We start from the raw sequence: 12,527 nt of genomic DNA, 5'->3' as shown, positions 1-12,527 counted from the left end.
ATAGAATCGCTGTGTGACAATAAGGCATCATCAACTATCCAGCATTCTGTAAGTGGATCAATCAATAAACTCATTCTCCAATAAGCACCTGTACTGTATCCCTAGTGTCCCCACACGAGCAGCTATGAGACCAACTACATCCATCATATGGACAGGTATACAATACACTAGTCTGTCCGATTATCTCGATATCCCTCTCGAGTAACCTATGACCGGGATTATTTAGGATCCGTGTTTAAAGATGAATCGGTCTTATTATCATGATCTCATCACGATCCGATTTCTATTGCACAGATCCAATGACATCATAATATATATAAATATATATGCAATAGTCAATATAAAATGATAAATGTCAAAATATAATAAGTAAAAAGATTTTGTGTTAAGTCACACGTGCCATCACTCACGTGATTAGCTTACCGGACACATATGACTAGCAACTACCGCCTGCAGCACTGACACCAGTGGTACCACCTCCTGACACAGTTTGAGATATTGTGTCTAGGCGGTACCACCGCTCAGTCTAGCGATACTATCACCTGACATAATCTCGGAGATTGTATCTTGGTAATTGAGCCTCTAGTGGTGCCACCACTTAGACTAGCGCTGCCACCGCTTGACCCAACTTTTGGATCATTGAATGAGCTTTTCTCTTGGCCCAAAATAGCTCCAATTCGGTCCCAATTGGCCCATAATTGAGTTGACTTAATTACATTCTAAACCAACCCAATTACAACTAAAACTACTTCGATCTAGACAAATATTACAAAGTATTAATCATATGTTATCCGGCATGTAATTAGTTCATCGGCGCTTCATCTAATCCTTCGGCGCATCGTCCTCTTTACGACCTTTTGCCCAATCGGCATGTTGATCTCTGTAACTCCGATCTCTTTAGCGTAATGTCCGCTCTTCTAAGCCCGATGCCCGAACTTATGGTATGAAGCCTTCTGCCGATATGTCGACTAATCCTCCGGCTCGACATCCAATCTTCTAACATGTTTTACTCTGACCCAACATTAATTCTTTCTGCTTTAATTATCTCTTCATGATCGAAGCTAGTCCTATATCACTTAAAACACAAATTAGATCATTAACTCTATCAATTGGTTTTATCATCAAAATCTGAGATTCAATAAGATGGGCATTGGAAAAGGAACTACAAGGAGTACGTTATAGAAAATACAAAATAGAAGCTTAGAGAAGCTTCAAGTACATTCATGATTAGTCTCCATTTGTCATAATCTTATGATAACACATGGATATTGGATACTGGTAGTGCTTATCACATCCATAATTTGTTGCAAGTCCTAGCAAGACTTAGGAGATTTGCGAGAGGCAATATGAACATCAAGATGGGCAGTGGAGCAAAAGTTGCTACAGTAGCTATTGGCAAGGTCACCCTATATTTACTTGGTGGAGCTATTATTACATTGGATGCATGCTATTTTATTCCTTCTATTATCAAAAATATTATTTTCATTTCATGTTTGATAGTTAGTAGATATAAATTAGTTTTTGAGAACAATGATTGTTCAATATTATTAGATGATAAGATTCTAATGAAAAGAACATTGCATAATAGTTTTTTTTATGTTAGACACTACTCCATATATTATGAATGTAAGTGAGTCTAAGAGGAAACAACATGAGGTATACAATACATACCTATGACATTGTAGGCTAGGTCATATCCATGAGAGAAGGATTCAAAAGTTTCTAAAGGATGAATACCTATATCCATTTGATTATGAGTCATATGCAACTTGTGAGCCTTGCCTTCATGGAAAATTGATCAACTCTTCATTTAATAGAACTAGAGAGAGAGCAACTGAGTTATTGGAACTCATACATAGTGATGTATGTAGTCCCATGTTAACTTATGACATAAGTGTTTACTCCTACTTCATTATTTTTATTGATGATTTCTCAAGGTATGGACATGTATATTTAATAAAATAAAAGTCCGATGCTTTGGAGAAATTCAGGGAGTATAAGAATGAAGTAAAGAACCAGATTGAAAAAAATATCAAGACTCTTCGATCAAATCGAGAAGGTGAGTACTTGAGTATATAATTCACACAGTTCCTCAAGGATCATTAGATTATATCCCAATGGATACCTTCTTATACATCTCAGCTCAATGGTATATTCAAAAGGAGAAATCATACACTGTTAGACATGGTGCAATCCACGATGAGTTTCATTGACCTATCCATTTCATTCTAGGGATATGCCATAGAGACCGTAACTTACCTTTTAAACATAATTCTAACTAAGTAGTATATACTCTATATGAGATATAAAAAAGGAAGAAGCACGATCTTAAGGTTATTAAGATTTGGGGCTACCCTACCCACATTAAGAGACACAACCATAACAATTTGGAATCCAAGATAGAGTGGTACAAGTTTGTGTGATACACCAAAGAAACTTTTGAGAATTATTTTTATCACCAAAAGGATTAAAAAGTCTTTGTAGCTAAGAGAGTAGTGTTCCTTGAGAAGGAACACATTTTTAGTGGAGATAGTAGGAGCATGATAGAGTTGAGCAAGGTTAGAGAATCTAGCTCAAATAGCACTCCACAACTTGAGTCTATTTAGGTACCTAGTACACATCCAACTTTATGTAAATCAGACAGAATATCTCATCCTCCTGAGAGATATGTGAGACATAATAGAGAAGAGGATATTGAGGATATTTATCCTCAAACCTACGAATAGATGAGTATAGACTTTGGGAAGTTGCAAGAGACCATAATTTCTAAGATGGATTCTATGTACTCCAACAAGATTTGAAACCTAGTTGATGCACTAGAGGGTATTGTACACATTAGTTGTAAGTAGATCTTTAAGAAGAATGTCAGAGTAGATGAAACTATAAAGACCTATAAAGTAAGACTAGTGGCTAAGGAGTATTGTCAAAGACAATGTGTTGATTATAACGAAACCTTTTTACTCATTGTCATGCTCAAATCTATCCAAATTCTATTAGCTATTGCAGCACATTATGATTATGAAATCTGATAAATGGATGTGAAAATTGTATTCCTCAGTAGCAACCATGATGATGAGGTGTATATGATACAGCCCGAGGGATTCGTATCTAAGGATAGTTCAGATGAGGTGTACAAGTTGCTTAAGTCTATCTATGGACTGAAGCAAGCTTCCCGAAGTTGGAAGAAAAGATTTGATAAGGCGATCAAATCATATGACTTCATTAAGAATAAAGATGAGCCTTATGTACATAGGAAGGTAAGTGGGAGCGCTATCACCTTCTTGGTGTTATATGTAGATGACATCCTAATAATTGGGAATGATATAGGAATGCTCTTCATAGTAAAGGCTTAGCTATCTAGACATTTCTCCAAGAAGGATTTAGGGGAAGCATCCTACATATTGGGGATTCAGATTTATAGAGATAGATCTAAGAGAATACTTGGCTTATCCCTGTTCAGGTATATAGACACCATTGTCAAAAGGTTTGACAATGAAAATTTCAAAAGAGGTCTCATACCGATAAGACATAGGATATCGCTTTCTAGGAATATCTCAAAGACTCTTAAAGAAAGAGTAGACATAGATATGATACCCTATGCCTTAACGATAAGGTCTATCATATATGTTATACTATGTATCAGGTCTGATATAGTGCATACTCTTAGTGTCACAAGCAAATATCAAGCGGATCCAAGCTTAGAACATTAAAAGTAGTAAAATGAATCCTTAAGTACTTAAGAAGGACTAAGGATCTTTTATCAATATATAAAGGAAATAGCCTTAGGGTTGAGGGCTACACGAACTCGAGCTTCCAGTCCGATGTCGATGAAAGCAAGTCTAATTATGGGTATATGTTCATCCTGAATGGAGGAGCAGTATGCTAAAAGATTTACAAGCAAAATACTACTACTAACTCGACCATAGAGGTAGAGTACATTGTTGCGGTAGAGGCAACAAAGGAGGGAGTCTTGATAAAGAAGTTCATCATAGATCTAGGAGTCGTGCTAGACAATAAGCAGTCGATTCACTTATATTATGATAACAACGGAGTAATTACTCATGCAAAGGAACCCAAGTCTCATCATTAGTCAGAGTACGTTTTGAGGAGGTTCCACCTTATTAGAGAGATAATCACTTGAGGAAATGTGAAAATAGAAAGAGTTCCATCCAAAGATAACATCACAGATCCACTAACAAAGCAGTTATCTCAGATTATCCTTGAGCATCATAGGGGTCTGATGGGGATTCGACATGTAGGTGATTGACTTTTGGTCAAGTGAGAAATTGATAGTCATAGGTGCCTAGCAAGCCAATCACGTGAGTGATGACATGTGTGACATGACATGCACTCTCTTTACTTATTATTATTATGGTATTTTATCGCTTTATATTGATTGATGCATAAATATATTGTGATGTTCATGGATTTATGCAATGAGAATCAGATCGTAATGAAATCATGATAATGAGACCGGTTCACCTTTAAACACAGACCCTAAATAATTATGGTCATAGGTTACTGGAGAGGGATATCGAGATAGTCGGACAGACTGGTGTGATGTATACCCATCCATATAATGGAGGCGGTTGGTCTCATAGCTACTCGTGTGGGGACACTAGGGATACAGTGTAGGTGCTCATTAGAGAATGAGTTTATTAATTGATCCACTCACAAAATGCTGGATGGTTGATGATACCTCATTGTCAGACAGTGATTCTATCTTCTTAGTAGTGTACTTGGTCCTTAGACTTAAGATACAAAGGATGTCTTATATGAGTACTATGCTATTTGATATTAAACTTATAGGTTTGAAAGTTTTAGATCTAGCATAACTAGTCATCGAGAGTGGCAGTCAACTTTATGAAGGCTATTGAGTATCGATAGAGGATCATCCACTCTCGATGTTATAAGAGGAATATCCTATATATTATTACTTAAATAAATCTCTAGCTAGGGTTATTTGAATTGATAGAGAAATAGTTCTCCGGGAGAATCCGATTAGAGCGAGAATCGAGTAGAAACCATATGGGTGTGACAGCACTATGTCTGGTATACAGTCTCTAGGATATTAGATAGATGAAGAATTATAGGTACATGATAATTAACAATAGATAGGTCTAAAGAATTAGATTCTCTTGGGGCATGTTGACAGTAAGAAGGGGTAGCCCCTTTTTTATTGTGTAGTGCGTGTTACGAGAAGGATTATGCAGTAATTTGATAAGCATCTTCGTAGCCCTTGTCGTGTGGACCACTACTAGAGAAGAGAACAGTTGATCTCCTTCATTCTCTCCCACATGTCTGCTTCAAAAAATCATCGCATGACATATAGGTACTCTGAAAGTGTTCGAAACCAACTCTAGGCTTATGATAGACATCCTCTCAAACAATATGATCTCACTGATTATAAAATTTTGCAAAGAAAATTATAACATTTTGTCCATATCAATTTTTCTTCTTGTGCCCAATTTGATGATTGGTCTTATAATCTTGATATTGTGATTCATACTAATGCGACAGATTAAGTAAAGTAAAGTTTTTTTTTCCTTTCCTTTTATAGAAAAAGCTTTTATTTTCATTTATTAGGTCTTATTGCCTATGATCTAGTAGCGAGAGAAAACAAAAGGTTACTTACAGAGAAAAAGTATTCTTCAGAAAACCTGTAATAAGTTTCATATATCCGGACATAAGCACACACATATATATACATAATTTTGAAGATACGGTAGTGGGATACATGTCCCGTTTGGTTCACAGGCAACACCCATTAAACACACTGTAAGCCTTAAACAGTAGAAGGGATGAGAATACAAGGAGTTGCAAACAGCTTCAGCTCAGTTTTCCTTGTTACAGTGAGTCCGTAGGTCTCGCTCATGTCCAACTCCTCTGGTTTCCTGCCATCGGGCAGCTTCCAGTCGAAGTAGAGGAGGAGCTGCGCCAAGGATAGGTGTACGGTGGCGAGCCCAAACTCCATTCCAGGGCATATCCTTCTTCCAGCACCGAACGGTAAGTACTCGAAGTTACCTCCTCTGAAATCAATGGATTTGCTTTCAAACCTCTCCGGCCTGAAGCTCTCGGCCTCTTCCCAGTACTGTGGATCTCTGTTGATCGCCCATGCATTGACCAAGACTAGAGTGTCGGCTTCTATCTCGTAGCCGAGCACCTCACACGTCTTCCTACACATTCTTGGTATCAACGTGGTAGGTGGGTGAAGCCTTACTGTCTCCTTAACGATCGACTTGAGGTAGTTCAGCTCCACGACGTCGGTCTCTTGTATCCTGTTCTTTCCCTTCAGCTTTTCCATCACCTCCTTCTGTGCTTTCTTCATTATCTTGGGGTTCCTCATCAGCTCTGACATGGCCCATTCGATCAATGTAGATGAGGCCTGGGTCCCTCCGAGGAACATGTGTTGGAATTTTAAGGGTCACACATGTATAATTAAATGTGTTAAGCCATTATTTTGATTAGCCAAAATTAAAGTGATCTAATTAAAGTAAAGTTATTTGGCTAAAGGACATAATTGTTATGAAAATTAATTGTGTGGATACCATCATGTTCCTAACTTAATGATGAGATAAGTTAGGAATATGAAACTCTTGAAGCATAATTGCATATTCATCAATTATGAATACAATCATAATTGTAGATTCATCAGTTATGACTATAAATAAGGTTTGGTCCCCGGTTGCAGTATCGAATGAAGTTTCTCTTCACCCGTCAAGGAGAAATCTAAAGTTCAAAAGGTACTCTGCAATTGGAAGACCAAATCACCAATCAATTCAGAAAATACTCTAATGGATTCATCAGGTACGCTTCCGTATTAATCTGTTTCTTAATTGTTGTAGGATTTCATGCATATTATAATGGATTTGATAAGTTTTATGGAAACATTCTTAATCCCTTATTTTGGATCTATTCGGTTTTGATTCTATAAAACAAATATTTGATCCATATTTGATATGTTGAAAGACCCCAACAAGTGTTATCAGAGCCATCCTACAATGATTGATGAACATTTAAGCTTATTTTCTCATGAATTTTAATTATGTTTTCATCAATATTTTAAAGTAATTTGGTTCTATCATCGTTGGGAAAGATGATAGTTTTATGTAATCATGCTATTTTGAAGTGATTTGGTTCTATTATCGTTGGAAAAGATTATGGATTTATGTAATCATGCTACAGCATGCTTCACATTCAATTCAGTCCCTTTTTCTGTTGTAATATCAGTTTAATTTTGGATTATCTTTTCCACTTCGTGTCTTTTCCTATTCATCAATATGCAAAAATTCATTTTTGCACTATAAGGCATAAATTTCTCAAATTCTTTTTGGATTTTATCTAATTAATATGAATTTAATTAATTAGATATTGTTGTAATATTATGTTGGTTTAATAATATTGTTGTAATATTATGTTGGATTAAACATAATATTGGTTCTATAAAGTTGTTTGTTGACATAAATTGAATGATTTACATGCTTTAAATATTTTAGTCAACAATTTGACTAATATGGTCTAAATTCAATTAGTGATTGTTTAATATTAGATTGAGTAATTTAATATATGAAGTCGCCAAAGTGACCTCTCATATATAACATTTCTCATGAAAATATTAAATGTAGTGTGTATTTACATCCATGCGGTAATTATCCGGCCCAAAGGAAGGTTAATGACTGGCAGGATTTTATACATACTTGTAATGGTAAATACGTGATAATTATAAAGTTATACATGTAAATGATAAATCAATCCAAACATGGGTTTTTCATTTGACATGCCTTATTATCAGTATTTGATCATTACAACAAGACTACCACTAGCAATTAATATTGAAGTCCAAAGACAAGATATTAATGTTGCACTTGGTATCTTGAGATGGGTTAAATCATTATTTGAATTTACTTAAGTTTATGGTAATAAATATGAGCATAATCTCTGGTTATCTGTTGTTCTCTTATTTAGGTTCTCTTATAAAAATATCTGCTAACCTCAATTCAGTACTGGTTTTAAACGAAACCAACTTTAAGGGCAAGAAAAGAAAATACAAATATGGAAAGAATGAGGCTGATAAGGACCAAGTACAGAAGAAACAAAATAAGGATGATACTTGTTTCTTTTGCAAGAAATCTGGGCATTTAAAGAAGGACTGTGCTAAATATCATGCTTGGCATGCTAAAAAGGGAACATTCCTTACTTTGGTTTGTTAGAAATCAATTTAACTTTAGTACCTAGAAACACTTGGTTGTTAGACTCCTGTGCAACAACTAACATCAGTGTATCAATGCAAGGTTGCCTAAGCTACCGAAGGCCTAATAATGCTGAGAGAAGCATTTATGTGGGGGACAGAAAATTGGTAGATGTGGAAGCTATAGGCACATTTAGATTGTTATTGTGTACCGGACATTATTTGAATTTGAAAGATACTTTTGTTATACCGTCGTTTAGACGAAACCTAATTTTTGTTTCTTATTTGGATAAATTTGGTTATTCTTGTTCATTTGGAAACAATCAGTTTACTTTGTCTTTAAATTCAAATGTGATTAGAACTAGTTCACTTATGACTTATGACAATCTATATTTGCTTGATACTATAGCTTCCTATCATGAATCCATGAATGTGGAATTGCGAGGTACCAAACATGATTGTGAAAGAAAGAGTACAAAGTAAATAAATTTCTATAGAACACTTAGGAACAAACTTTATGTTGACAGATCCTCTCACAAAAGATGTACCACTCAAAGTTTTTTTTCATGAGCATACTGCTCATATGGGTATATCCGAATTTGAGGAAACTTCAATTTAGTGGGAGTCTGTCATATGTTTGTTGTATGTTCTATGCCAGATTCTGTATTTGTACAGACATTTTCTGATCAGAAATAAAGCTTCAATTTATTATACTTTATACATTATGGCTATTAAAGTTATTAATGATCTCATAAAGATAAAGTTGGACCAGTTGAAAATTGACATGTACAGATCACATTCATGTAATTTTCATGCTACACATTTCATAATTGATCTATGTCATTTGGTTATGTTAATATTAGTGATCATTGATGGGTTTAGCTATGATTGATATAGCAAAGACCGCTTTGGTCCTATATTAATATGGCCAATGGATGAGATTGTTTTGTATGTCCTGTTTAATAATGGCAACAGTTTTGAGCTCATAAAGTATAGCACATTTATAAGGATACATATGTGACTCAGTGGGAGATTGTTGGAATTTTAAGGGTCACACATGTATAATTAAATGTGTTAAGCCATTATTTTGATTAGCCAAAATTAAAGTGATCTAATTAAAGTAAAGTTATTTGGCTAAAGGACATAATTGTTATGAAAATTAATTGTGTGGATACCATCATGTTCCTAACTTAATGACGAGATAAGTTAGGAATATGAAACTCTTGAAGCATAATTGCAGATTCATCAATTATGAATACAATCATAATTGTAGATTCATCAGTTATGACTATAAATAAGGTTATGGTCCCCGGTTGCAGTATCGAATGAAGTTTCTCTTCACCCATCAAGGAGAAATCTAAAGTTCAAAAGGTACTCTGCAATTGGAAGACCAAATCACCAATCATTTCAGAAAATACTCTAATGGATTCATCAGGTACGCTTCCGTATTAATCTGTTTCTTAATTGTTGTAGGATTTCATGCATATTATAATGGATTTGATAAGTTTTATGGAAACATTCTTAATCCCTTATTTTGGATCTATTCGGTTTTGATTCTATAAAACAAATATTTGATCCATATTTGATATGTTGAAAGACCCCAACAACATGTCCTATAGATAGAATCACGGAATCGACAAAGTTAGATAATGGAACACTGGTTTCATGTACATTGTGGACACCAACGACTACCACAGGAAGTAGCACTTACAAGGATCACACCCTTTATTCCGTCCATGGTCATCGGAACTTCTAGTTCGGATTCGTCTTTAAGCCTTAGCGGCGCATCGATTATGTCCTCCTCCACTTCGGCTACTTTCCGACCTTTGTTCATCTTTGTTGGGCTGATGGCCCATATTCAGCCCATGTGGGCTTTATCAGCCCACAGCCCACACCCCCTCTTAACCTAACCCTAATTAAGATTAGGGAGGTGTGGTGGCTGCGATTTAGAGGCAAATTAAGGCTATAAAAAGGCACCAACGAGGCAGATCTTTGGAGCCACGAGATTCCAAAGAGAAGAAGGAGAACAAGGCAGAAAAGGAAGAGAAAGAAAGGGAAGAAGACAAGGACAACGCAGAGAGACTATTCTCAATGATCTAGCAGTGTTCTCATCTCAGGTTAGATCAAATCTACAGTAGGCTCTTGCTGTGATTACTTGGGATGTTTTAGATATTGTGGGCAGTGACGTGATCCTTGTATCCCAGTTATTCTCTTGTGGTTGTTGCTAGGGTTTTGGGCAAGAGATTGAGATTTGTACATTCATTATTCTCGTAGTGGATTATCTCTAGTTTGCCCCGTGGTTTTTACCCTTCACATTGAAGGGGTTTTCCACATATATCTTGGTGTTCCGTTTGATTATGTTTCCATTTTATTCCGCTACATATTTTGGTCTTCTAGTATTTGTTCCTATACAAAGGTTATTCCTGTTTATATCCCCATCAACAGGTATCAGAAGCACCTGTGTCAGGATCTTGAGTGGGTGATTGACACAGGTGCTTCTTATCATGCTACACCTCGGAGAGAGTTTTTTGCTACATACAGGTCTGGAAACTTTGGTGTTGTCAAGATGGGCAACTATGACACAGCAGACATCATTGGCATGGGTGATATCCATTTAAAGACCAACCTTGGCTGCAAGTTGGTACTTAAGGATGTGAGGCATGTGGTTGACTTGAGGCTGAATTTAATTTCAGTTGGAAGACTAGATGATGAAGAGTATGAAAGCAGATTTCACAGAGGGCAATGGAAGCTCAGTAAGGGTTCTCTTGTTATAGCTAGTGGAAAGAAATGTCATACTTTGTACAGGTTGCAGGCTAAAGCTTATGGTGAGCAGTTAAATGCTACAGAGAAAGACTTCAGTATGGAGTTGTGGCATAGGCGATTGGGACACATGAGCGAGAAGGGGCTGCAAGCTCTTTCCAAGAGAGAGGTATTACCAGATCTCAGAGGTATACATTTGAACCCTTGTATTGATTGTTTGGCTGGTAAACAATATAGAGTTTCATTTGCTAGTACTGCTTTGTCTAGAAAAATGCATGCCTTAGACCGTGTTTATACAGATATATGTGGTCCTTTGAGGACAAAAACTCCTGGTGGATCTGTTGATGTTCTTGGTATAAGTTGTGCACTTTATTTTGTCACTTTTATAGATGATTTTTCCAGGAAAGTTTGGGCTTATGCTTTGAAGACCAAAGATCAGATTATTAATGTCTTCAAAGAGTTTCATGCTAGGGTTGAAAGGGAGACAGAAAGAAAATTGAAATGCATAAGATCAGATAATGGTGGTGAGTATACGGGATTGTTTAATGACTATTGCAGGTCACATGGGATTCAACATGAGATGACAGTTCCTGGTACACCTCAGCATAATGCAATTGCAGAGAGGATGAACCGCACCATCATGGAAAAGATCAGATGTATGCTTTCACAAGCCAAGCTACCCAAAAGGTTTTGGGATGAGGCTTTGAGGACTGCAGTTGATGTGATCAACTTATCACCATGTACAACCCTAGATGGTGATGTTGCAAAGCATGTATGGTCAGGGAAAGATGTTTCCTACAGGCATTTGAGAGTGTTTGGTTGTCGCGCATTTGCACATATTCCATACAATGAGAGGTCCAAGCTGGATGGTAAGTCTAAAGAATGTATTTTTCTTGGTTACTCACATGATCAGTTTGGTTACAGGCTTTGGGATCCAAAAAAGCAGAAGGTGTTCAGGAGCAGAGATGTGGTCTTCTTTGAGGATCAAACCTTTGAAGATTTGAAGAAGAAGGCACCAGCCAAGACTTCTGCAGAAGGATTAGCAGATTGTGACCCAGTTATTCCTCCAGTATATCAGGGTGATGGGGGAGATGTGCAGGAAAATAGTGTAGAGCCTGATGTTGATTTACCTGCAGGACATGTTGAGCAAGAAGAAGTAGGAGAGCAAGTTCCCGCAAAACCTCAGTTGAGAAGATCTTCTAGACAACGTCAACCTTCCAGAAGATATTCTACAGATGAGTATGTGATGCTTACTGATGCAGGTGAACCAGAGAGTTACTAGGAAGCAGTTGAGAGTGAGCAGAAAGAGAAGTGGTTAATTGCTATGCAGGAAGAGATGGATGCTCTTCAGAAGAACCACACTTATGATTTGGTGCTGCTACCAAATGGAATGAAGGCCTTGAAGAACAAGTGGGTTTTTAGGTTGAAGACTCAAGAATATTTTTCTCAACCAAAGTACAAAGCTAGATTGGTTGTGAAAGGCTTTGGTCAAAAGAAAGGTATTGACTTTGAAGAGATATTTTCTCCTGTTGTTAAAATGTCTTCTATTCGTGTTGCTCTTGGTATTGCTGCTAGCCAG

At 36.5% G+C, this 12,527-nt stretch overlaps 1 protein-coding gene across 1 annotated transcript; it reads right to left on the bottom strand.

The window, feature by feature from the left end:
* Positions 1 to 5,785: 5,785 nt before the first annotated feature.
* On the bottom strand, positions 5,786 to 6,358 carry LOC103999545 (cytochrome P450 CYP71D312-like). Its single transcript, XM_009421328.3, has one exon. The coding sequence runs from the start codon at positions 6,356 to 6,358 to the stop codon at positions 5,786 to 5,788; it is 573 nt and encodes a 190-aa protein (XP_009419603.2).
* Positions 6,359 to 12,527: the final 6,169 nt, after the last annotated feature.

Source organism: Musa acuminata, chromosome BXJ2-1 (genome assembly GCF_036884655.1).
Source record: "Musa acuminata AAA Group cultivar baxijiao chromosome BXJ2-1, Cavendish_Baxijiao_AAA, whole genome shotgun sequence".
Classification (NCBI taxonomy): Eukaryota; Viridiplantae; Streptophyta; class Magnoliopsida; order Zingiberales; family Musaceae; genus Musa; species Musa acuminata.
The sequence above is the reverse complement of the archived record's forward strand: the minus strand, read 5'-3'. Positions and strand labels throughout refer to the sequence as shown.

Bases quoted from the DNA above. Each gene is read 5' to 3' on its own strand.
- LOC103999545 (XM_009421328.3), bottom strand. From the start codon at position 6,358: ATGTCAGAGCTGATGAGGAACCCCAAGATAATGAAGAAAGCACAGAAG.